General features: G+C 46.1%; 1 protein-coding gene across 3 annotated transcripts in view; it reads left to right on the forward strand.

Annotated features, from left to right (window-relative positions):
- LOC110490742 (metabotropic glutamate receptor 8) overlaps positions 1 to 26,296 on the forward strand; it is a 319,290-nt gene that overhangs the window by 233,044 nt on the left and 59,950 nt on the right. For all 3 annotated transcript variants that reach the window (XM_036944571.1, XM_036944570.1, XM_036944572.1), the window contains exons 4-6: positions 21,709 to 21,844; positions 22,069 to 22,223; positions 22,477 to 22,614. In XM_036944571.1, the coding sequence (XP_036800466.1) occupies positions 21,709 to 21,844; positions 22,069 to 22,223; positions 22,477 to 22,614 (429 nt within the window). The remainder of the gene's footprint in view (positions 1 to 21,708; positions 21,845 to 22,068; positions 22,224 to 22,476; positions 22,615 to 26,296) is intronic.

Here is a 26,296-nt window from a genome sequence, read left to right on the forward strand (position 1 = left end):
CTCAGGGTATTATACTGCTCCCTCCTCTCTCTCTCTCTCCTATCAGGGTATTATAATACTCCCTCCCCTCTCTCTACTCTCAGGGTATTATACTTCTCCATTCCCACTCTCCTCTCAGGGTACTATACGATTCCCTCCTCTCTTTCTACTCTCAGTGTATTATACTTCTCCATCCCCACTCTCTCCTCTCAGGGTACTATACGATTCCCTCCTCTCTTTCTACTCTCAGTGTATTATACTTCTCCATCCCCACTCTCTCTTTTCAGGGTATCATACTACTCCCTCCTCTCTCTCTCCTCTCTGGATAAAAAACTACTCCATCCTGACTCTCTCCTCTCAGGGTATTATACTACTGCCTCCCCTCTCTCTCCTATCAGGGTATTATACTTCTCCATCCTCTCTCTCTCCTCTCATTGAATTATACTTCTCCATCCCCAATCTCTCTCTTCAGGGTATCATACTACTCCCTCCTCTCTCTCTCCTCTCTGGATAAAAAAATACTCCATCCTGACTCTCTCCTCTCAGGGTATTATACTACTGCCTCCCCTCTCTCTCCTCTCAGGGTATTATACTACTCCCTCGTCTCTCAGGGTATTATACTGCTCCCTCCTCTCTCTCTCTCCTCTCAGGGTATTATAATACTCCCTCCCCTCTCTCTACTCTCAGGGTATTATACTTCTCCATCCCCACTCTCTCCTCTCAGGGTATCATACTACTCCCTCCTCTCTTTCTCCTCTCTGGATAAAAAACTACTCCATCCCGACTCTCTCCTCTCAGGGTATTATACTACTGCCTCCCCTCTCTCTCCTCTCAGGGTATTATACTATTCCCTCCTCTCGCTCTACTCTCAGGGTATTATACTACTCCCTTCCTTCTTTCTCTCCTCTCAGGGTATTATAATACTCCCTACTCTCTCTCTCCTCTCAGGGTATAATACTACTCACTCCTCTCTCTCTCCTCTCAGGGTATTATACTACTCCCTCCTCTCTCTTCTCTCAGGGTATTATACTGCTCCCTCCTCTCTCTCTCTCCTCTCAGGGTATTATAATACTCCCTCCCCTCTCTCTACTCTCAGGGTATTATACTTCTCCATCCCCACTCTCTCTTTTCAGGGTATCATACTACTCCCTCCTCTCTCTCTCCTCTCTGGATAAAAAACTACTCCATCCTGACTCTCTCCTCTCAGGGTATTATACTATTGCCTCCCCTCTCTCTCCTCTCAGGGTATTATACTACTCCCTCCTCTCTCTCTCCTCTCATTGGATTATGCTACTCCATCCCCACTCTCTCCTCTCAGGGTATTATACTATTCCCTCCTCTCTCTCTCCTCTCAGGGTATTATACTACTCCCTCCTCTCTCTCTCCTCTCATTGGATTATGCTACTCCATCCCCACTCTCTCCTCTCAGGGTATTATGCTACTCCCTCCTCACTCTCTACTCTCAGGGTATTATACTACTCCCTCCTTCTCTCTCTCTCTCCTCCCATTGGATTATGCTACTCCATCCCCACTCTCTCCTCTCAGTGTATTATACTACTCCCTCCTCTCTCTTCTCTCAGCGTATTATACTACTCCATCCCCACTCTCTACTCTCAGGGTATTATACTACTCCCTCCTTCTCTCTCTCTCTACTCTCAGGGTATTATACTACTCCCTCCTTCTCTCTCTCTCTGCTCTCAGCGTATTATACTTCTCCATCCCCACTCTCTCTTTTCAGGGTATCATACTACTCCCTCCTCGCTCTCTCCTCTCAGGGTCTTATACTACTCCCTCCTCTCTCTCTCCTCTCTGGATAAAAAACTACTCCATCCTGACTCTCTCCTCTCAGGGTATTATACTATTGCCTCCCCTCTCTCTCCTCTCAGGGTATTATACTACTCCCTCCTCTCTCTCTCCTCTCATTGGATTATGCTACTCCATCCCCACTCTCTCTTTTCAGGGTATTATACTACTCCCTCCTCACTCTCTCCTCTCAGGGTGTTATACTTCTCCCTCCTCTCTCTCTTCTCTCAGGGTATTATACTACTCCCTCCTCTCTCTCTCTCAGTTTATTATACTACTCCCTCCTCTCTCTTCTCTCAGGGTATTATACTACTCCCTCTTCTCTCTCCTCTCAGGGTAATATACTACTCCCTCATCTCAGGGTATTATACTACTCCCTCCTCTCTCTCTCCTCTCAGGGTTTTATAATACTCCCTACTCTCTCTCTCCTCTCAGGGTATTATACAACTCCCTCCCCTCTCTCTCCTCTCTGGGTAAAAAACTACTCCATCCCGATTCTCTCCTCTCAGGGTATTATACTACTCCGCCCTCTCTCTCCTCTCAGGGTATTATACAACTCCCTCCCCTCTCTCTCCTCTCTGGGTAAAAAACTACTCCATCCCGATTCTCTCCTCTCAGGGTATTATACTACTCCCCCTCTCTCTCCTCTCAGGGTATTATACTACTCCCTCCTCTCTCTCTCCTCTCATTGAATTATACTACTCCATCCCCACTCTCTACTCTCAGGGTATTATACTACTCCCTCCTTCTCTCTCTCTCTACTCTCAGCGTATTATACTTCTCCATCCCCACTCTCTCTTTTCAGGGTATTATTCTACTCCCTCCTCTCTCTCTCCTCTCAGGGTATTATAATACTCCCTACTCTCTCTCTCCTCTCAGGGTATTATTCTAGTCCCTCCTCCCTCTCCTCTCAGGGTTTTATAATACTCCCTACGCTCTCTCTCCTCTCAGGGTATTATACTACTCCCTCCTCTCTCTCTCCTCTCAGGGTATTATACTACTCCCTCCTTTCTCTTCTCTCAGGGTATTATACTGCTCCCTCCTCTCTCTCTCTCCTCTCAGGGTATTATAATACTCCCTCCCCTCTCTCTACTCTCAGGGTATTATACTTCTCCATCCCCACTCTCTCCTCTCAGGGTATTATACTACTCCCTCCCCTCTCTCTCCTCTCTGGGTAAAAAACTACTCCATCCCCACTCTCTCCTCTCAGGGTATTATACTACTCCCTCCCCCCTCTCTCCTCTCAGGGTATTATACTACTCCCTCCTCTCTCGGTAATATACTACTTCCTCCTCTCTCTCCTCTCATTGAATTATACTACTCCATCCCCACTCTCTACTCTCAGGGTATTATACTACTCCCTCCTTCTCTCTCTCTCTACTCTCAGCGTATTATACTTCTCCATCCCCACTCTCTCTTTTCAGGGTATTATTCTACTCCCTCCTCGCTCTCTCCTCTCAGGGTGTTATACTACTCCCTCTTCTCTCTCCTCTCAGGGTATTATAATACTCCCTCCTCTCTCTCTCAGTTTATTATACTACTCCCTCCTCTCTCTTCTCTCAGGGTATTATACTACCCCCTCTTCTCTCTGCTCTCAGGGTATTATACTACTGCCACCTCTCTCTCTCTCCTCTCAGGGTATTTTACTACTTCCTCCCCTCTCTCCTCTCAGGGTATTATACTACTCCCTCCCCTCTCTCTCCTATCAGGGTATTATACTACTCCCTCCCCTCTCTCTGCTCTCACGATATTGTACTACTCCCTCCATTCTCTCTCCTCTCAGGGTATTATACTACTCCCTCCATTCTCTCTCCTCTCAGCGTATTATACTTCTCCCTCCTCTCTCTGTCCTCTCACGATATTGTACTACTCCCTCCATTCTCTCTCCTCTCAGGGTATTATACTACTCCCTCCTCTCTCTCTACTCTCAGGGTATTATACTACTCCCTCCTCTCTCTCTACTATCAGGGTATTATACTACTCCCCCCTCTCTCTCTCTCTACTCTCAGGGTATTATACTACTCCCTCCTTCTCTCTCTCTCTACTCTCAGCGTATTATACTTCTCCATCCCCACTCTCTCTTTTCAGGGTATTATTCTACTCCCTCCTCGCTCTCTCCTCTCAGGGTATTATAATACTCCCTACTCTCCCTCTCCTCTCAGGGTATTATACTACTCCCTCCTCTCTCTCCTCTCAGGGTTTTATAATACTCCCTACTCTCTCTCTCCTCTCAGGGTATTATACTACTCCCTCCTCTCTCTCTCCTCTCAGGGTATTATACTACTCCCTCCTCTCTCTCTCCTCTCAAGGTATTATACTACTCCCTCCTCTCTCTTCTCTCAGGGTATTATACTGCTCCCTCCTCTCTCTCTCTCCTCTCAGGGTATTATAATACTCCCTACTCTCTCTCTCCTCTCAGGGTATTATACTACTCACTCCTCTCTCTCTCCTCTCAGGGTATTATACTACTCCCTCGTCTCTCAGGGTATTATACTACTCCCTCCTTCTCTCTCTCTACTCTCAGCGTATTATACTTCTCCATCCCCACTCTCTCTTTTCAGGGTATTATTCTACTCCCTCCTCGCTCTCTACTCTCAGGGTATTATACTACTCCCTTCCTTCTTTCTCTCCTCTCAGGGTATAATACTACTCACTCCTCTCTCTCTCCTCTCAGGGTATTATACTACTCCCTCCTCTCTCTTCTCTCAGGGTATTATACTGCTCCCTCCTCTCTCTCTCTCCTCTCAGGGTATTATACTACTCCCTCCTCTCTCTTCTCTCAGGGTATTATACTGCTCCCTCCTCTCTCTCTCTCCTCTCAGGGTATTATAATACTCCCTCCCCTCTCTCTACTCTCAGGGTATTATACTTCTCCATCCCCACTCTCTCCTCTCAGGGTACTATACGATTCCCTCCTCTCTTTCTACTCTCAGTGTATTATACTACTCCATCCCCACTCTCTCTTTTCAGGGTATCATACTACTCCCTCCTCTCTCTCTCCTCTCTGGATAAAAAACTACTCCATCCTGACTCTCTCCTCTCAGGGTATTATACTACTGCCTCCCCTCTCTCTCCTCTCAGGGTATTATACTACTCCCTCCTCTCTCTCTCCTCTCATTGAATTATGCTACTCCATCCCCACTCTCTCCTCTCAGGGTATTATACTACTCCCTCCTCTCTCTCTACTCTCAGGGTATTATACTACTCCCTCCCCCCTCTCTCCTCTCAGGGTATTATACTACTCCCTCCTCTCTCGGTAATATACTACTTCCTCCTCTCTCTCCTCTCATTGAATTATACTACTCCATCCCCACTCTCTACTCTCAGGGTATTATACTACTCCCTCCTCTCCCTCTTCTCTCAGGGTATTATACTACTCCCTCCTTCTCTCTCTACTCTCAGGGTATTATACTACTCCCTCCTTCTCTCTCTCTCTGCTCTCAGCGTATTATACTTCTCCATCCCCACTCTCTCTTTTCAGGGTATTATTCTACTCCCTCCTCGCTCTCTCCTCTCAGGGTATTATAATACTCCCTACTCTCTCTCTCCTCTCAGGGTTTTATAATACTCCCTACTCTCTCTCTCCTCTCAGGGTATTATACTACTCCCTCCTCTCTCTCTCCTCTCAGGGTATTATACTACTCCCTCCTCTCTCTCTCCTCTCAAGGTATTATACTACTCCCTCCTCTCTCTTCTCTCAGGGTATTATACTGCTCCCTCCTCTCTCTCTCTCCTCTCAGGGTATTATAATACTCCCTCCCCTCTCTCTCCTCTCAGGGTATTATACTTCTCCATCCCCACTCTCTCCTCTCAGGGTCTTATACTACTCCCTCCCCTCTCTCTCCTCTCTGGGTAAAAAACTACTCCATCCCGACTCTCTCCTCTCAGGGTATTATACTACTCCCCCCTCTCTCTCCTGTCAGGGTATTATACTACTCCCTCCCCTCTCTCTCCTCTCAGGGTATTATACTACTTCCTCCTCTCTCGGTAATATACTACTTCCTCCTCTCTCTCCTCTCATTGAATTATACTACTCCATCCCCACTCTCTACTCTCAGGGTATTATACTTCTCCATCCACACTCTCTCTTTTCAGGGTATTATTCTACTCCCTCCTCGCTCTCTCCTCTCAGGGTGTTATACTACTCCCTCCTCTCTCTCCTCTCAGGGTATTATACTACTCCCTTCTCTCCCTCTCCTCTCAGGGTATTGTAATACTCCCTACTCTCTCTCCTCTCAGGGTATTATAATACTCCCTCCTCTCTCTCTCAGTTTATGATACTACTCCCTCTTCTCTCTCCTCTCAGGGTATTATACTACTGCCACCTCTCTGTCTCCTCTCAGGGTATTATACTGCTCCCTCCTCTCTCTCTCTCCTCTCAGGGTATTTTACTACTTCCTCCCCTCTCTCCTCTCAGGGTTTGATACTACTCCCTCCCCTCTCTCTCCTATCAGGGTACTTTAATACTGCCTCCCCTCGCTCTTCTCTCAGGATATTATATTACTCCCTCCCCTCTCTCTCCTCTCAGGGTTTGATACTACTCCCTCCCCTCTCTCTCCTATCAGGGTACTTTAATAATGCCTCCCCTCTCTCTCCTCTCAGGGTATTATATTACTCCCTCCCCTCTCTCTCCTATCAGGGTTTGATACTACTCCCTCCCCTCTCTCTCCTATCAGGGTACTTTAATAATGCCTCCCCTCTCTCTCCTCTCAGGGTATTTTACTACTTCCTCCCCTCTCTCCTCTCAGGGTTTGATACTACTCCCTCCCCTCTCTCTCCTATCAGGGTACTTTAATACTGCCTCCCCTCTCTCTCCTCTCAGGGTTTGATACTACTCCCTCCCCTCTCTCTCCTATCAGGGTACTTTAATAATGCCTCCCCTCTCTCTCCTCTCAGGGTATTATATTACTCCCTCCCCTCTCTCTCCTATCAGGGTACGATATTACTCCCTCCCCTCTCTCTCCTCTCAGGGTTTGATACTACTCCCTCCCCTCTCTCTCCTATCAGGGTACTTTAATACTGCCTCCCCTCTCTCTACTCTCAGGGTATTATACTACTCCCTCCCCTCTCTCTCCTCTCAGGGTTTGATATTACTCCCTCCCCTCTCTCTCCTCTCAGGGTTTGATACTACTCCCTCCCCTCTCTCTCCTATCAGGGTACTTTAATACTGCCTCCCCTCTCTCTACTCTCAGGGTATTATATTACTCCCTCCCCTCTCTCTCCTATCAGGGTACGATATTACTCCCTCCCCTCTCTCTCCTCTCAGGGTTTGATATTACTCCCTCCCCTCTCTCTCCTCTCAGGGTTTGATACTACTCCCTCCCCTCTCTCTCCTATCAGGGTACTTTAATAATGCCTCCCCTCTCTCTCCTCTCAGGGTATTATATTACTCCCTCCCCTCTCTCTCCTATCAGGGTACGATATTACTCCCTCCCCTCTCTCTCCTCTCAGGGTTTGATACTACTCCCTCCCCTCTCTCTCCTATCAGGGTACTTTAATACTGCCTCCCCTCTCTCTCCTCTCAGGGTATTATACTACTCCCTCCCCTCTCTCTCCTATCAGGGTACGATATTACTCCCTCCCCTCTCTCTCCTCTCAGGGTTTGATACTACTCCCTCCCCTCTCTCTCCTATCAGGGTACTTTAATACTGCCTCCCCTCTCTCTCCTATCAGGGTTTGATATTACTCCCTCCCCTCTCTCTCCTCTCAGGGTTTGATACTACTCCCTCCCCTCTCTCTCCTATCAGGGTACTTTAATAATGCCTCCCCTCTCTCTACTCTCAGGGTATTATACTACTCCCTCCCCTCTCTCTCCTATCAGGGTACGATATTACTCCCTCCCCTCTCTCTCCTCTCAGGGTTTGATACTACTCCCTCCCCTCTCTCTCCTATCAGGGTACTTTAATAATGCCTCCCCTCTCTCTCCTCTCAGGGTATTATACTACTCCCTCCCCTCTCTCTCCTATCAGGGTACTTTAATAATGCCTCCCCTCTCTCTCCTCTCAGGGTATTATACTACTCCCTCCATTCTCTCTCCTCTCAGGGTATTATACTACTCCCTCCCCTCTCTCTACTCTCAGGGTATTATACTACTCCCTCCATTCTCTCTCCTCTCAGGGTATTATACTACTCCCTCATCTCAGGGTATTATACTACTCCCTCCCCTCCCTCCTCTCAGGGTATTATACTACTCCCTCCCCTCTCTCCTCTCAGGGTATTATACTACTCCCTCATCTCAGGGTATTATACTACTCCCTCCCCTCCCTCCTCTCAGGGTATTATACTACTCCCTCCTCTCTCTTCTCTCAGGGTATTATACTACTCCCTCCTCTCTCTCTACTCTCAGGGTATTATACTACTCCCTCCTCTCTCTCTCCTCTCAGGGTATTATACTACTCCCTCCTCTCTCTCTACTCTCAGGGTATTATACTACTCCCTCCTCTCTCTCTACTCTCAGCGTATTATACTACTCTCTCCCCTCTCTCTACTCTCAAGGTATTATACTACTCCCTCCTCTCTCTCTACTCTCAGGGTATTATACTAATCGCTCCTCTCTCTCTACTCTCAGGGTATTATACTACTCCCTCCTCTCTCTCTACTCTCAGGGTATTATACTACTCCCTCCTCTCTCTCTCCTCTCAGGGTATTATACTACTCCCTCCTCTCTCTCTACTCTCAGGGTATTATACTACTCCCTCCTCTCTCTCTACTCTCAGCGTATTATACTACTCTCTCCCCTCTCTCTACTCTCAAGGTATTATACTACTCCCTCCTCTCTCTCTACTCTCAGGGTATTATACTACTCCCTCCTCTCTCTCTACTCTCAGCGTATTATACTACTCTCTCCCCTCTCTCTACTCTCAAGGTATTATACTACTCCCTCCTCACTCTCTCCTCTCAGGGTATTATACTAATCGCTCCTCTCTCTCTACTATCAGGGTATTATACTACTCCCTCCTCTCTCTCTCTCTACTCTCAGGGTATTCCCCTACTCTCTCCTCTCACTCTCCTTTCACTGCCTCTTATTAAAGTTAAACCAAATGCCAATACTCTCTCAGAGGTCATTTTGCTCTACCATGTTCTCTCTCTCTCTCCATCCATCCATCCCTCTCTTTCTCTCCCTCTCTCAGTTTGCCAAACAGAGATGCCTCTGTTCAACAATCATCAGGCAAACACACATCCCATCGTGTGTGTGTGCCAAGCGTGTTAGATGACAAGTGCATGGAGGGTAATGTACACTGGAGAGCACCTGGCACAGAGGGAGGTACACACAGATCGACAGAAAGTGAGAGAGAGCGAGACAGAGAGGCACATAGACAGAGGGGAGTGGATTAGAAAATACTGGCAAATTTTACTGAGATAGAAAGAGTGACGAGACACACAGCAACTGATACACACCAGGGAGGCTGGCAGAGGGAGGGAGGGAGGGTTCGGGAGAGAGAGCGGAAAGGAAAGAGGCAGCATCAATGATTGAGCTGGGCTGGGGTTTACAGCATATCTTTGGAGAATAGGATGAGAGGGAACGAGGGAGTGAGGGAAGGAGGAATGGAGGGAAGATCAGGGTAGTTGTTGGAACAGAGGGATGCTGCCTTCCACTTTACAACGGGGATCAAGGGCAGACGGGGCGAGGGGGAAAGAGAAAGAGAGAGACGATAAGCACAACATCGATGCACAGCCCGGCACAGAGCCCTGCCTTTCTCTTTCTCAATCCATTCCTTAGAATCCTGTCAAGTACGTTATCATTGATGCTTCCATACTCAGCATTTATCGACAGTTTCGATAAGAAGAGCTCTAACTATTTCTCTCCTCCCACTCTTTTCTGCCCTCTCTCCTTTCACTCTCTCCCCCCTCTATCTCTTAACCTTGACAGTTTAAAGTCAATGGTAATATTTCCAGTCCAAGGTGTTTCAACAAATGTACTCTATCCAGCGTCAGATAAAGTCATTTGAGGTTAAGATTCAAAATGGCATAATGAATTAATCTATTTACCTCCCCTCCATCTCCCTCCACAATGGAGAAAGGGCCCAAGCACATCCGAAATATCAATATTTGAATAGTCCATACAATGTTAACACCCCATCAATCTCGCTAGCGCCACATTAGCATAACACACAATGGCAGCGGGTAGCAGGTGAACGTAGCGTAGCGCTCTTAGCGACGGCCATAATGGATTCACTGGGCTGGTTCTTTACGATGCCATTCAGCAGCATGTTTTCAGTAATCACAGTGATGTTATCAGGGACAATAGGCAGTGCCTCCATCTCCATTCAAATGGCATACATCCACCTCTCGCTCTTCTCTGCTCTGCTCTGGGAGAGCGAACAGAGATTTTAATAGAGACAAATTATGTTTTTTATTACCAGGCTTGTATTTTCCAGTCAGTCACTGTGTGGTGGTGATAATGTGTTGTTATATTGATGTTATGTTTAAATTTCCCAGTGTGTGTGTGGGGAGGGGGGGGGGGGGGGGTGATGGTCGATAATGGTCTCTCTCAGATTGGGGTGGGTTCCTCTCAATCGTTCCTCGCCTCCTCCTGCCTCACCGGAAAGGCTGGAGGCGAGTGCTGCGTTTTGTCTCGGGGCGGTGGGGTGAGTTGAGGGGAGGTGAGGGAAGTGTCAGATGGGAGAGGAAGCCAGGAAAGGGAGACGGGATTTAAGAGAGAGAGGGGGAGAGGATGTCGCCATCTCATCCCAAGATCCCAATTCATCTGTGGATCTGAGCGTGATGGGTGTTCTGTCTGATAGGAGTGTGTGTGTGTGTGTTTGTGTGCGTGTGTGTGCGTGTGTGTGATAGTAAGCCTGTGTATCTGATATTAAAGCCATAGCTATTGCTGCAGGTTAGGATCATCCCCTTTAGTCAGCTGTAAAGCCAACTGTAGAAAGTAGAGCAGAGCTGTAATATGTCTACTGAGCTTTCAGATGCAGAGCGGACAGACCTGGGTTCTCCTCCCCTCTCCTTTCCTCTGTGTATGTGTGAAAGGGTGTTGCACATACACTGAGTGTACAAAACACTAGGAACACCTTCCTAATATTGAGTGGCACTCCCTTTTGCCCTCAGAACAGCCTCAATTCATCGGTGCCTGATCTCTTCAAGGTGTCGAAAGCGTTCCACAGGGATGCTGGCCCATGTTGACTCCAATGCTTCCCACAGTTGTGTCAAGTTGGCTGGATATCCTTTGTTTGGTAAACTGTTGAGCATTAAAATCCCAGCAGTGTTGCATTTTGTTTGACACACTCAAACCGACGTGCCTGGCACCTATTATCACACCCCGTTCACGGGCACTTAACATTCACCCTCTGAATGGCAGACATACACAATCCATGTCTCAATTGCCTGAAGGCTTAAACATCTTTCGTTAACCTGTCTCCTCCCCTTCATCTACACTGATTGAAGTGGATTTACCAAGTGACATCAATAAGGGATCATAGCTTTCAGCTGGATTCGCCTGGTCAGACTATGTCACAGAAAGAGCAGCTGTTGCTGAAGCTGGGTTATGCTTTGTGGGCAAGTCTGAAACGCAGATTACTAGCTAGCACAGCCACAAAGTCATAACATCTGATTTCAAATCTAACCTTAAACCTTAAACCTAACCTTACACACTGCTAACACTAATGCCTAACCCTAACATTAAATTAAGACCCAAAAGCACAGTTTTGTATACATGCATTTTTACAATATAGGCCATTTCGACTTTGCAGCTGGCCCATCTAGCGGAAATGTCTCAGTTCTGCCTCCAAGACAAGACTTGTGACATTAAGCAGGCAGGGGTGATGGGAATTTGTGTGACCTCCTTGCCTGCTGTAGCTAGAAATCCCTCCAATTCACTGGGGGATGCATCCACCTAGGTGGCAAAGATGGGGGAGAAAAAGAGAAATGGATGAGGAGGAAAGGAAAACCGTCTAAACCCAGGCTTGTAGATGACCTTCAGCACCTCGGCACCTCAGCCATTCAGGTGTGACTGGACTCCAAAATACTGCATATCCCCCCACTCAACACCTGACACCCCCCTTCTAGATCCTCTCTATTTCCCCCTCACTTTCTCTCCTTGGCCAGGGGATCAGAGGGAGATTGATCTGACCGATCAGAACTAGAGAGCTGTGGTCTGAGGATGGAAAGCCCGATTGGCATTAAAGCGACCTATAGATGCAGTAACATTGCTCTGTCTTGGTCTCTGGATGGTGTCTAGTATCCTGCCCTGTGTCAGGAGTTTAATCTCCTCTGTTCTCTCAGTACCTCTCCCTTCTCCCCCTCTCCGGACTTTCACCTGTCTCTCCCTCTTCTTCCCCTCACCCCCACACTCCCTCTCCACCTCTCTCCTCTTCTCCTCCTCTACACCTCAGCCCCTTCTCCCCCACACTCCCTCTCCACCTCTCTCCTCTTCTCCTCCTCTACACCTCTGCCCCTTCTCCCCCACACTCTTTCCTCTACCTCCCTCCCTCCTCTCCTCACAGCACACAGCTCTCTCCCCCTTGCCTTTCTTCTCCCTCTGGCCTCCCCTCAGATCACAGAAAGGGGCTGACACCAGCCAGACGGCTAGAGTTCAATGATGATGTCAAGACTCCACAGTCCTCCCCAGACACACAGACCTACTGTCTGAGAGAGGGAGAGAGAGAGAGAGGGAGGGAGGGAGAGAGAGAGAGAGGGAGGGAGGGAGGGAGGGAGAGAGAGAGAGGGAGGGAGGGAGAGAGAGAGAGATGAGAGAGAGAGATGGAGAGAGAGAGATGGATAGAGACATGAAGCGAGAGAGAGGAGATTTTCTGTTTGATGCAGACAACACATAGACACAAACAAAGACACACACACTCACCACTCTCAGTGTACACACACGCACAAGCACAACACACAGGCACCCATGTCAAACGCACACACACCAATTGCACCAGCTACTTCAAAGGCCAATGCTCCTCACCCCGGGGCTTGTAGCTAAGTGTGGCACGGAAGTAAACTTTTATCCTTTTATAAACCAATGTGAGTATTTAGAGACGTGCTAATGATGTTTGTGTGTGTGGGAGAGAGAGGATGCTCAGTTGTATTGTTTGTGTGTGTATGTGTGTTAATATTTGTGTGTGTGTGTGTGTGTGTGTGTGTGTGTGTGTGTGTGTGTGTGTGTGTGTGTGTGTTTGCATGTATGTGTTGATCAGTGGAGGCTCCTCAGATGAGGAAGGGGAGGACCATCCTCCTCAGTGAATTTCCTAAAAATAAAAATGGCAAAACATTGAAAAACTATACTAAATATATTCACGTCATCAAATAATTGATTGAAACACACTGTTTTGCAACAAAGGTCTACATTAGCCTCAACAGCACTCTGTAGGGTATCACCATGGTGTAGCTGGAGGCCAGCTAGCTTTTCTAGATACATTGACTTCAATACAAAACCTAGGAGACTCTTGGTTCTCATCCACTTCCATAGACCTGCACAGTAATTATGACAACTTCCAAAGGACGTCCTCCAACCTATCAGAGCTCTTGCAGCATGAAATAACATGTTGTCCACCCAATCAAAGGATCAGAGAATGAATCTATTATTGAAAGCATATGCTACAGCGAGCTAGCAATGCAGGGCATGAAATGTAGTGAGTAGATGACTCAAAGAGAGAGAAAGACAATAGTTGAACAGCTTTCAATAAATTCATATTTTTTTTAAACGAAGGAGAAGAAAGAGAGATTTTGCTTTTTTTTTTTTTTTTTTTCACTTTCAGTTTCAGTTAATTAGCTAGCAAATGCAGATGGCTAGTTTAGTTACTCTAACACCCGACTCAAACAGAGGGATGCTATGTTAGCTAGCTGGATATGATTATCCAACACAACACGGGAATTCTTTCACGTCAAGGTAAGCGTTTGGTTTTATTCATTTATTGCCACCGGAGCTTACTGACTGTACACTGTAACGTTACTGATTGTAGCGGGTTTACTAACACGTTCGTTCTATTAGCTATGTTGACTAGGACGTTGCTTTAGCTAATATGGGGACAACGATGTAGGCTGTGTGTAGCGGTTATGATATGGTTTGGCTTGGAAAGGTTTTTTCACCTGGTCACATACAGCTGATGTGTTGTTCTTTGAAGTCCACAAACCAAGTGAAATGTGAGAGGAGGAGAGTGCACGGAGGCTAGAATTTACACAACGTGGCTGCTCTGATCAGGGGTGTATTCATTCCGCCGATTCTGTTGAAAAACATTTCTTAAAACGAAAGCTAAAGAAACAGGGATAAAAAAATACCTGAATGTATCCAATGGAAACTCCTGTTTGCAACTGTTGGACTAATGACTACACCCTAGATAAGCTAGATGCAGGCAAGAGTGTGCACGGCTGTACTGAATGTGTCACTGTCTGTCCTCTCCAATTTTTCTCTCAACCTGTTGTAAACTTCCATTCCTAGACTAGGTTGCAGCAACCTCATGATGGGTATACGGAAAATGTGAGTATCATGGAGTAGCCTAAACCGATCAATGTTACATTGACCTGGGTGAATGGAATGTGAATGACAGTCAGCCAACATGCTGTAATAGAAATAAGGACAGAAATCGTCCTCCCTCATCACGAACGTCACTGACCGCCACTGGTTCTTGGGTGTGTGTTTAAATGTGGGAGAGAGAGGAAATGCAGCTGCTACCATTGTAATACTGTCATAGAATCAATTCACTACCAGGATAGGGTTAAAACCAATGATGTAAATAATCCCTGGATTGCTGATGCTACTGTATGTATTGGCCATTAAGAGGCTTGGAAGCCACCGGTTGGCCACATTGGCACTTCCCATTAGGAGTAGTCCTCCATAGGAATGAATGGAATTCTACAGTATTTTAAGTAAATGTTTCAAGGACAAAATTACATGTATTTTCCACATTTTCTAATATTACAGCCTTATTCTAAAATTGATTAAATCGTTTTTTTTCCTCTCTCATCAATCACCCAATATTGATAAAGCAAAAACAGGCTATTAGAAATGTTTGCAAATGTATAAAATATGACATTTACATAAGTTGGGCTGTCATGTGCCTTTTACTGAGGAGTGGCTTCTGTCTGGCCACTCTACCATAAAGGCCGGATTGGTGGTGGAATGCTGCAGAGATGGTTGTCCTTCTGGAAGGTTCTTCCATCTCCACAGAGGAACTCTTGAGCTCTTTCAGAGTGACTATTGGGTTATTGGTCACTTCCCTGACCAAGGCCCTTCTCCCCCGATTGCTTAGTTTAGCCTTGCGGCCAGCTTTAGGAAACATTTTGGTGGTTCCAAACTTCTTCCATTTAAGAATGGTGGAGGCCACTGTATTCTTCTGGACCTTCAATGCTGCAGAAATGTTTTTATGTTTTATTATTATTTATTTTTCTTCCCCAATTTCATGATATCCAATTGGTAGTCTTACTCCCGTACGGATTCCGGAGAGGTGAAGATCGAGAGCCATGCGTCCTCCGAAACACAACCCAACCAAGCCGCACTGCTTCTTGACACAATGCCCATCCAATCCGGAAGCCAGCCGCACCAATGTGTCGGAGGAAACACCGTACACCCGGCGACCTGGTCAGCGTGCACTGCGCCCGGCCCGCCACAGGAGTCACTAGTGCGCGATGAGACAAGGATATGCCTGCCGGCCAATCCCTCCCTAACCCGGACGACGCTGGGCCAATTGTGCGCCGCCCCATGGGCCTCCCAGTCGCGAATCCAGAATCTCTGGTGGCACAGCTAGCACTGCGTTGCAGTGCCTTAGACCACTGCGCCACCCGGGAGGCCACTGCAGACATTTTGTGGTACCCCCAGATCTGTGCCTGGACACACTCCTGTCTCGGAGCTCTACGGACAATTCCTTCAACCTCATGGCTTGGTTTTTGCTCTGATATGCACTGTCAACTGTGTGTGCCTTTCCAAATCATGTCCAATCAATTGAGTTTACCACAAGTGGGCTCCAAACAAGTTGTAGAAACATCTCAAGGATGATCAATGGAAACAGGGTTTCATGGTCTCATGGTCTCATTATGGTGTATTGTTTGTAAATTTATGAGGACATATATATTTATCTATTTTAGAATAAGGCTGTAATGTAACAACATTTGGAAAAAGTCAAGGGGTCTGAATACTTTCCAAATGCACTGTAGGTATGTTTTGGTTGTAGTGGGAACAGTAATATTATTAATACATATATATATATTTTCTAAATAAATGTTTTATATATTTTTTCATTTCTTTTTTAATGTTTATCTCACATAATATAATTGAAAGGTATGCATTAAGGTGTCTGTAATAGAATACAAGAATGTATGTAGATAATAATAAATTGATTTCTATAGATTCCAAAATATTTTTTACACAGGGGGAAAGTGCCAAGAAGGAGAAACGGTGGCTTCCTATCAGCCATCTAGTGTGTATATAAATCATTGGTTAAAACATAAAGTTTAAGCTCTCATTCCGAATCATTAAGGTAAGGGATAAGGTAAAAAATAAAATGGAAAACATTCACACCTGGTATTGAACAACCAACGTTCTGATCCAGAGCCATGGGATTACATCTATCCTGCCACCCCCATCACAACACACTAGCAAAACCCAAGCTTATTTGAAGGCAATAGCACTGACTGTTGCCCCTAGTGTTCTGTTTAGAAGGGACTTCCCGACGTCCTCAGGACATAGATAGACGTCCCATTTTGTCTTCAATCTTGAACAATGTCCCTGGAGAAAAAAAAACTCAGCTGTGAATCTTGAGGCCCGGATAGTGTTGCAAAATTCCGGTAACTTTCCACAAATTCCCTGGTTCTCCAGAAGTTCTGGTTAGAAGATTCCTGGACTCGGGAGAAAATAAAGAGGACATCCAGTCCTCCAACTAGGATCTCTGGAAATGTGGGGACAGTTACCGGATGTATGTATCAACCTTAGGCTGCGATATAGGAATGGCCTAGTTATAGGGAGATGTTTGGGGGGGGGGAGTTGGTCGTACATGGTTGTCTGTCTGTACATTACATGGGTTGATACCTCATCAAGTACTTGATGCTGTCTGTCTGTCTGCTGCAGACGCTACATGTTAATTGAAAGCCTGATGCATGTGTGTATGATCGTTGTTGGATGTGTGTGTGACGTTGGATGCTCTTAGATGCTGTTAGATGTCTGGCAAAAGAACATGTTTTATTATCCTTGCCTATATGTCAGCTGAAGATGAGTTGGCTGCATAGACAGCTTTCCTAATTGAGTGTGTGTGGGTGGACTTATGCAGGTGCGTGCTTCTCTGAACGTATTCTTTGTAAATATGTGACTGCAGCATGTGTGTTGTGTGTGTGTGTGTGTGTGTGTGTGTGTGTGTCGGTAGATGTGGTTAGCTTAGCCATACTGAGGAGGTCAGAGAGAGCTTGCAGTGGCACAGATTCATCATGCTGTGTGTGTGTGTGTGTGTGTGTGTGTGTGTGTGTGTGTGTGTGTGGAGTGAGTTTGGAGGTGTGTGTCAGTGTGATTGTGGAGGTGTCCCACATTCAGGCTGAGAGAGAAATGAGAAGTGATTGGGTTTTGTAGACCGATGTCTCGTAATGAAAGATTTATCAGCAGCACAGCTCTTGCCTCTCTCCTCCACACACGCATGTGCACACGCACGCGCTCACACCACACAGACACCGCTACCGCTACGAAATGCCTGGTCAACCCGACAGCTAGCGCTTTGAAGCTAACTTTATTAGCCATTCTACTTAGCGGGAGGGAACCCCCCTCCCCCCGTCAGGTGATAGGAGAGGAACTGTTTGAAGTCAAGCCTCCCCGGTCGGAGCACTCCTAGTGATGTTACAGCAGGAAGAACAAACACACACACACTCTAGTACTCTACTGTGCACACACATAGGGGTGAATACTTCAGAAGGGTTTAAAATAATTATATTCTCTCTGTCTGAACAAAATGTTTTATACTTTAACATGATTACATTGATAGGTGAGATAACAGAGAATAGAACAGTATCCCACTGTGAAATTGACTTATATAAAACAAGGCTGAGTTGTGATTCGCCGGTTGAATTATACTTTTTTTTAGGAGATGAACAGTTTCTCTCTGAAACCAGAAGATTATGCCTGTGTACCACACAAACCAGAAATAGAGTGAGAGGCACGCACACACGCACGCACGCGCATACACACACACACACACACACACGGGTCAACTACTGCTGCAAGAGTGGGTTTCAATGGGGAAAGACTGAGGAATGATGGAAGAGAGCGAGCAGGGGAGATGAAAGACAAGAAGGAACGGAGAGAACAGCTATCTCGTCAGCATTCATAATTCAATATGTTAGTGGGGTAATGGAATGGGAATACCACTCATTGGGAGAGAGTTCATTATCCTGGGAAGAGATAATGTGGTCCAACGTTGGGAAACAGGCTTGATGTAATTATCATGGAATAGAAGCACGTTAAACACTCTGATAAGGTCTACAGTTGAAGTCGGAAGTTTACATACACTTAGGTTGGAGTCATTAAAACTCGTTTTTCAACCACTCCACAAATGTCTTGTTTACAAACTATAGTTTTGGCAAGTCGGTTAGGACGTCTACTTTGTGCATGAAACAAGTAATTTTTCCAACAATTGTTTACAGACAGGTTATTTCACTTATAATTCACTGTATCACCATTCCAGTCTGTCAGAAGTTTACACACACTAAGATGACTGTGCCTTTAAAAAGCTTGGTTAAATTCCAGAAAATGATGTCATGGCTTTAGAAGCTTCTGATAGTCTAACTGATATCATTTGAGTCAATTGGAGGTGTACCTGAGGATGTATTTCAAGGCCTACCTTCAAACTCAGTGCCTCTTTGCTTGACATCATGGGAAAATCAGAAGAAATCAGCCAATACCTCAGAAAAACAATTGTAGACCTCCACAAGTCTGGTTCATCCTTGGGAGCAATTTACAAACGACTGAAGGTAACACATTCATCTGTACAAACAATAGTACACAAGTATAAACACCATGGGACCACGCAGTAGTCATACCGCTCAGGAAGGAGACGCGTTCTGTCTCCTAAAGATGAATGTACTTTGGTGCGAAAAGTGCAAATCAATCCCAAAACAACAGCAAATGACCTTGTGAAGATGCTGGAGGAAACAGGTACAAAATATCTATATCCACAGTAAAACGAGTCCTATATCGACATAATCTGAAAGGGCGCTCAGAAAGGATGAAGCCACTGCTCCAATACCGCCATAAAAAAGCCAGACTATGGTTTGCAACTGCACATGGGGACAAAGATCATACTATTTGGAGTATGTCCTCAGGTCTGATGAAACAAAAATATAACTGTTTGGCCATAATGACCATTGTTATGTTTGGAGGAAAAAGGAGGAGGCTTGCAATCCGAAGAACACCATCCCATGATGCACAGGGGGGCAGCATCATGTTGTGGGGGTGCTTTGCTGTAGGAGGGACTAGTGCACTCCACAAAATAGATGGCATCATGAGGATGGAAAATTATGTGAATATGTTGAAGCAACATCTCAAGACGTCAGTCAGGAAGTTAAAGCTTGGTCACAAATGGGTCTTCCAAATGGACAATGGCCCCAAGCATACTTCCAAAGTTGTGGCAAAATGGCTTAAGGACAACAAAGTCAAGGTATTGGAGTGGCCATCACAAAGCCCTGACCTCAATCCCATAGAAAATGTGTGGGTAGAACTGAAAAAGCGTGTGCGAGCAAGGAGGCCTACAAACCTGACCCAGTTTCAGCAGCTCTGTCTGGAGGAATGGGCCAACATTCACCCAACTTATTGTGGGAAGCTTGTGGGAGGCTACCCAAAACATTTGACCCAAGTTAAACAATTTAAAGGCAATGCTACCAAATACTAATTGAGTGTATGTAACTTTTTGACCCACTGGGAATGTGATGAAAGAAATAAAAGCTGAATTAAATCATTTTCTCTACTATTATTCTGACATTTCACATTCTTAAAATAAAGTGGTGATCCTAACTGACCTAAGAGAGGGAATTTTTACTCTGATTTTACTCTGGCTAAGGTGTATGTAAACTTCCGACTTCAACTGTATATATCATACAGGAGGGGGGGGGGGGGGGGGCAGATGGTCGGACTTTGACTCGTCACGTTTCTTAAAGCACTGATAATCATATGATTAAAAATGAAATCCAGGGAAGGAGGCAACAGTTGGAATAGCAAGCCTACAGAGTATGTTTCAATTAGTTAACTCCCACTACATCTTCCACTGGGGGGATATGATGCTAGATATGTGTGTTTACTGCCTCAACTTCTACCCAGAGTCTACTCAGTCTCTGTATGTAAACACACTCACGCTGTGAAACATATTCCTGTATTGCTTTACTTAGTAGCATGTTAGTGGTTTTCACTTGGAGCTGTGTGTCTGTCGGGCAGGTGTATTGTCCGCTAGGTTGCTGTAGTGGAGCTGGTGTCACCAACAGGGTGCACTGCAATACTCTCAGTCATCCACAGCCATCTCTCTCTCTCCCTCTTTCCCTCTTTCAGTCAGTCAGTCAGTCAGTCAGTCAGTCAGTCAGTCAGTCAGTCAGTCAGTCAGTCAGTCAGTCAGTCTGTCTGTCTGTCTGTCTGTCTGTCTGTCTGTCTGTCTGTCTGTCTGTCTGTCTGTCTGTCTGTCTGTCTGTCTGTCTGTCTGTCTGTTTATGTTTCTTTCAGAGATGTTGTACTATGCTGGGTTCTCTGTAAGCGATGGTGTTTGTGTATCCATAGAAAACATACTCACACTGGTCCCTGCATGTTGACAATGACAAGTATCGTCCATTAAAAAAATAATTGTTTGAAAGTTAACTCTGGGTGCATAATAATTTGTTTTTCTTTGATAATCAGTTTTTCCCCACATGAAAGAGCAATTTTTCAGTTCTTGGAAATCGGGACCAGGCTTTGAGTGCATAAATGAGAGAAACCACTATGAAATGAATGGTAATTGAATTGGGATAGCGGCTGAGTTTATTCTGAGTGTAATAACTATGGTTAGTTCACATGGGAGATGAGTTGGAAGAAGGGCTTGAAGGAAGAGACAAACAGCCAAATGACTCACAGGACAAAAAATTATGTTCTCTTTCAAAATACATTTGAATTTGTTGGAATTCGTCTGTCAAAATTGTTGGTTGAAGGGTCAAATAGATTGACCTGGAAGATATAACTTTAATAGCGCCGTGATGAGGCAGATGCTTTGTCTGTATTTGGGAACCCTTCTCCTCTATAAGACAGTTATTAATGACCTATCAATCCCCAGGTCAACACATTGACCTATTATGAGATCAAATGCAGTGAGGCCCAACAGACCAACCATTATTCTAGAGAGGGCATTCGTTTGCTGCGAATTAGTATTTTTCTACGGGATGGTGTGTGTGTGTGTGTGTGTGTGTGTGTGTGTGTGTGTGTGTGTGTGTGTGTGTGTGTGTGTGTGTGTGTGTGTGTGTGTGTGTGTGTGTGTGTGTGTGTGTGTGTGTGTGTGTGTGTGTGTGTGTGTGTGTGTGTGTGTGTGTGTGCGTGTGTGTGTGTGTGTTTGAGTGGAGAGAACGCTGCTCTGATTAAGTACAGTAATACAGAGCCGCAGACACTACAGATGTTAATTTAATGGCCTGGAACTTAATGAGATTGGCTGAGGAGACTCCGACACACTCAAACACACTCCCCCGTATCACGTTTCAAGGCTAATTATACGACCCTACACTGTGAGTTATTAACAGCCACAGTAAATATGAAACATGGCTGTGTGTGTGTGTGTGTGTCCGCTCCAATATGTCCTGTCACGTTGTTTGTGTAAATCCTGGCTCTGTGTGCTGGCAGGAAGGCAACAGGCTGCCACTCCAGGATCCGTCTTTCTCTATCACAGCAGTGGGAGTCACAATGCTGTTTACGATGTTGTCATATTGATGAGGATGATTCAGACACTAAAGTATTCTCCTTCTTTTTCTCTTTCTTTCTCTCTCTCTCCCTCCCCTCTCTCCCTCTAGGTGGGGTGTGTATAGCCCAGTCTCTGAAGATCCCGCGTGAACCCAAGCCAGGGGAGTTTGATAAGATCATCATACGTCTGCTGGAGACTTCCAACGCCAGGGCTGTCATTATGTTCGCCAACGAGGACGACATACGGTATGTTGTACAGCCCCCCCCCCAAAAGAAAACACACAACTACACCTCTATAACCTATCCCTACACCACTACACACACACCTCTGTACCCTTATACCCAGGTATACCAAGTGTCGGTTGTGACTCCAATACTGACTCCATCTCTCTCTCTTCCTTTATCTCCCCTTCCTCTTTTTCTTCCCCCTCTCCCTACCCCCTTTCTCCCTCCTTCTATCGCTCTCTCAGGCGTATCCTGGACGCGGCCAAGCACAACAACCAGACTGGTCACTTCCTGTGGGTGGGGTCAGACAGCTGGGGCTCCAAGATCTCTCCTGTGATTGGCCAGGAGCGGGTGGCTGAGGGAGCCGTTACCATCCTGCCCAAACGAGCCTCCGTTGACGGTACAGACAGAAGCCATTTTAGATGATAGTGTTTTAAGGGTAAAGATTTAAAGACACAGTATACCCTCAACAAGGTTGATATCACATCATACCAGATGTTTACATGTCTGTTTTTACGTCTTATGTCACTCACTGACCCCTCCTCTACCACCTCCCCTCCCCTTCCTCTCCTCTCCTCTCCTCTCCTCTCCTCTCCTCTCCTCTCCTCTCCTCTCCTCCATCTTCTCCCCCTTCCTCATCCTCTCCCCCACAGCGTTTGACCGTTACTTCCGGAGCCGCTCTCTGTCCAACAACAGGAGGAACGTGTGGTTCGCTGAGTTCTGGGAGGAGAACTTCGGCTGCAAGCTGGGGATGCATGGCAAGCGCCCCGGAAGCCCCAAGAAATGCACAGGCAAGATACAATGGCGCTGGAGCACAGGAGGATGGGTATTGGCACAGTACAGTGGTGAAGGGTGGGTAGTGTAGGCCAGGAATAGTAGTAAAGCAGAGGAGTATGGGTAATGTAGGCTGGCAGAAGAGTTAATGCCCTATAATCATCCCTAGACAGGCTACTTAATATTAAGTTCACAAGTCATTGAGCATGGATAGCTTTACTCTCTAAGGAGAATGGTTTGTTCTCTGTGCTCAGAGCTCTGTGCAAATGACATGAAATTATATGCAGAGTACAGTAGAGCCCCCTGGCTGGTCCTGCATGGATGAGTCTGGAGAGAAGTGTGTGTGACAGTGTGTGTACACAGTCTGTGCAGTTTGGGCTTGTAGAACAGTGTTTGTTGGTGTGTATAACTGCGTGTCAAATAGTGTGTGACAGTGTGTGTTCACACAGTCTGTGCAGTGTGGGCTTGTAGAATGGTGTGTGTGTATCAGTGACAATGTGTGTATCTGTGTGTGTCGACACAGCTGATATTTTGGTTGCAGTTACCATTTGGAGGTTATCCAGTGTCTGACTCCATCACAGCTCGCTAGCCCTGTGTCCTGAAGGTCCACTTATACATGTGTTGAAGAACACTGGCGGTCGGTACTGTTTTAGATGAGGGAGGACAATTATTTTTGTTCATGAGCATGGCCTTATTTCTACTAAAGCATTTTGGATGACTGTCATTCATATTCCATTCACCCAGTTCAATGTGCATCAATTGGTTTAGGCTACTGCATGATACTCAAATTGTCCCTATACCCATCATGAGGTTGCTACAACCTAGTCTATGAATGAAAGTTTACGACATAGGTGCACAGATTTACTCCTGAAGTGCTGACCTGTTGCACCCTCTACAACCATTGTCATTATTATTATTTGACCCTACTGGTCATCTATGAATGTTTGAATATCTTGGTCATGTACTGTTGTAATCTCCACCCGGAACAGCCAGAATAGGACTGGCCACCCCTCATAGCCTGGTTCCTCTCTAGGTTTCATCCTAGGTTCCTGCCTTTCTAGGGAGTTTTTCCTAGCTACCGTGCTTCTACATCTGCATTGCTTGCTGTTTGGGATTTTAGGCTGGGTTTCTGTATTGGGACATCGGCTGATGTAAAAAGGGCTTTATAAATCAATTTGATTGATTGACACAGGTTGAGAGAAAAATTTGAGGTGACAGACAGTGACACACTCAATACCTCCTGCATTAACCTCTTGGTGTTAGAGGGCAGTATTTTCATTTTTGGAAAAAAAACGTTCCCGTTTGAAACGGGAATATGAATAGAATATGCATATAATTGACAGCTTTGGATAGAAAACACTCTAATGTTTCCAAAACTGTAAAGATATTGTCTGTGAGTATAACAGAACTGATGTTGCAGTCGAAAGCCTGAGAAAAATCCAATCCGGAAGTCCGGAAGTGCCCCAGGTTCTGAAAACGCTGCGTTCCAATGACTCCATATTTAGCTGTGAATGTACCATCAATGAGCTTACGCTTTCTACGTATTCCCCAAGGTGTCTACAGCATTGTGATGTAGTTTTACGCATTTCTGTTGAAGAATAGCCGTAGGGCATGCTGTGGGCATGCTGTCGGAGTCCGTACAGCCAACGGCATTTGCAATGCATCGCGCCTGACAGGAACAAACATCTCTCTGGTAAGAAGATGGGTGGGGGTGTATGTTTCACAATTAACGACTCATGGTGTAATTGTAACAACATACAAGTCCTTTTGTGTGTTAACACTCTCAAGGCTACCGGCCCAGACGGCATCCCTAGCCGCGTCCTCAGAGCATGCACAGACCAGCTGGCTGGTGTGTTTACGGACATATTCATCCAATCCATATCCCAGTCTGCTGTCCCCACATGCTTCAAGATGGCCACCATTGTACCTGTTCCCAAGAAAGCACTGTCACCATGAAGTTCTTTGAGAGACTAGTCAAGGATCATGTCACCTCCACCCTACCTGTCACTCTAGACCCACTGCAATTTGCTTACCACCCCAATAGGTCCACAGACGATACAATCGCCATCACACTGCACACTGCCCTATCCCATCTGGACGAGAGGAATACCTATGTAAGAATGCTGTTCATTGACTACAGCTCAGCATTCATCATCACAGTACTCTCGAAACTCATCATTAAGCTTGAGACCCTGGGTCTCGACCCCACCCTGTGCAACTGGGTCCTGGACTTCCTGATGGGCCGCCCACAGGTGGTGAAGGTAGGAAACAACATCTCCACTCGGCTGATCCTCAACACTGGGGGCCCCACAAGGGTGGGTTCTCAGCCCTCTCCTGTACTCCCTGTTCACCCACGCCTGCGTGCCCATGCACGCCTCCAACTCAATCATCAAGTTTGCAGATGACATTGGAAGGCTTGATTACCAACAACAACGAGACGGCCTACAGGGAGACGGCCTCTCACTCACTCTCTCCTCTCTCTATGTTGATCCATTGCTCTCTCTCTCTCTCTTTATTTTTCTCTTTATCCTGTATGTCTATCCATCGCTCCCTCTCCTCCCCTCTGTATGTGGAATATGTTGTGTTAGTGTTTGTAGCATGTATCAGGCTGAATGGTTATGTGCTATGTTATTGTAGCCAGTCTGTGTGTGTGTGTGTGTGTGTGGGGGGGGGGGGGGGGGGGTTAAACAGTAAGCTGTGTGAGCAGTTTTATCTGCACCTGTCCCAGGCTGCAGGACTATCGTACACAAACAACTGAGTCAGCGGCACCTCTGGACGTCAGTGTGACTGTGTGTGTGCTTTGTCTGTTTAGTGCAACACTTTTAATCCAGGTGGTTCTCTTTGAGCTTGTGTATAGAGCTGGAACATGAACTCTCTCTCTGTTTCTCTCTCTCTCTCTCTGTTTCTCTCTCTGTTTCTCTCTCTCTGTTTCTCTCTCTCTGTTTCTCTCTCTGTTTCTCTCTCTGTTTCTCTCTCTCTCTCTCTCTCTCTCTCTCTCTCTGTTTCTCTCTCTGTTTCTCTCTCTGTTTCTCTCTCTCTCTGTTTCTCTCTCTGTTTCTCTCTCTCTCTGTGTTTCTCTCTCTCTGTTTCTCTCTCTGTTTCTCTCTCTCTCTGTTTCTCTCTCTGTTTCTCTCTCTGTTTCTCTCTCTCTCTCTGTTTCTCTCTCTCTCTCTGTCTGTCTGTCTGTCTGTCTGTCTGTCTGTCTGTCTGTCTGTCTGTCTGTCTGTCTGTCTGTCTGTCTGTCTCTGTCTCTGTCTCTGTCTCTCTCTGTGTCTCTCTCTCTCTCTCTCTCTCTCTCTGTCGTCTCTCTCTCTCTCTCGCTCTCTAGTGTCTCTCTCCTCTCTCTCTGTCCTCTCCTTTTGAAGCCACTGTAGTAGGCACTCAGCCGAAGTTGACTCTCTCTGGTGTGTCTGTGTATGGAGAGCCCTGTAGTGGCACGGAGTGTCAGAGTCTATTAATTTCTAGTGCGAGAGTTCACGACCTTCGCATCATCAACACGGAAACCAATCAGCTGCCTCGGCTCACAACTGCTGTTTGAGGTCATTGTCGTGACAGCTAGCAGAGTGTGTGTGTGTGTGTTTGTGCGTGTGAGCCCTCTCCACCCCTCTCTTGTCTCTCTGTTGAGAGTACAGTAAGCTAATGAGTATCACCCTCAGACACAACCCTATAGACCTCAATCAACACACACACACACACACA

The sequence above is a fragment of the Oncorhynchus mykiss genome, chromosome 15, assembly GCF_013265735.2.
Source record: "Oncorhynchus mykiss isolate Arlee chromosome 15, USDA_OmykA_1.1, whole genome shotgun sequence".
In the NCBI taxonomy this organism is placed as follows: domain Eukaryota; kingdom Metazoa; phylum Chordata; class Actinopteri; order Salmoniformes; family Salmonidae; genus Oncorhynchus; species Oncorhynchus mykiss.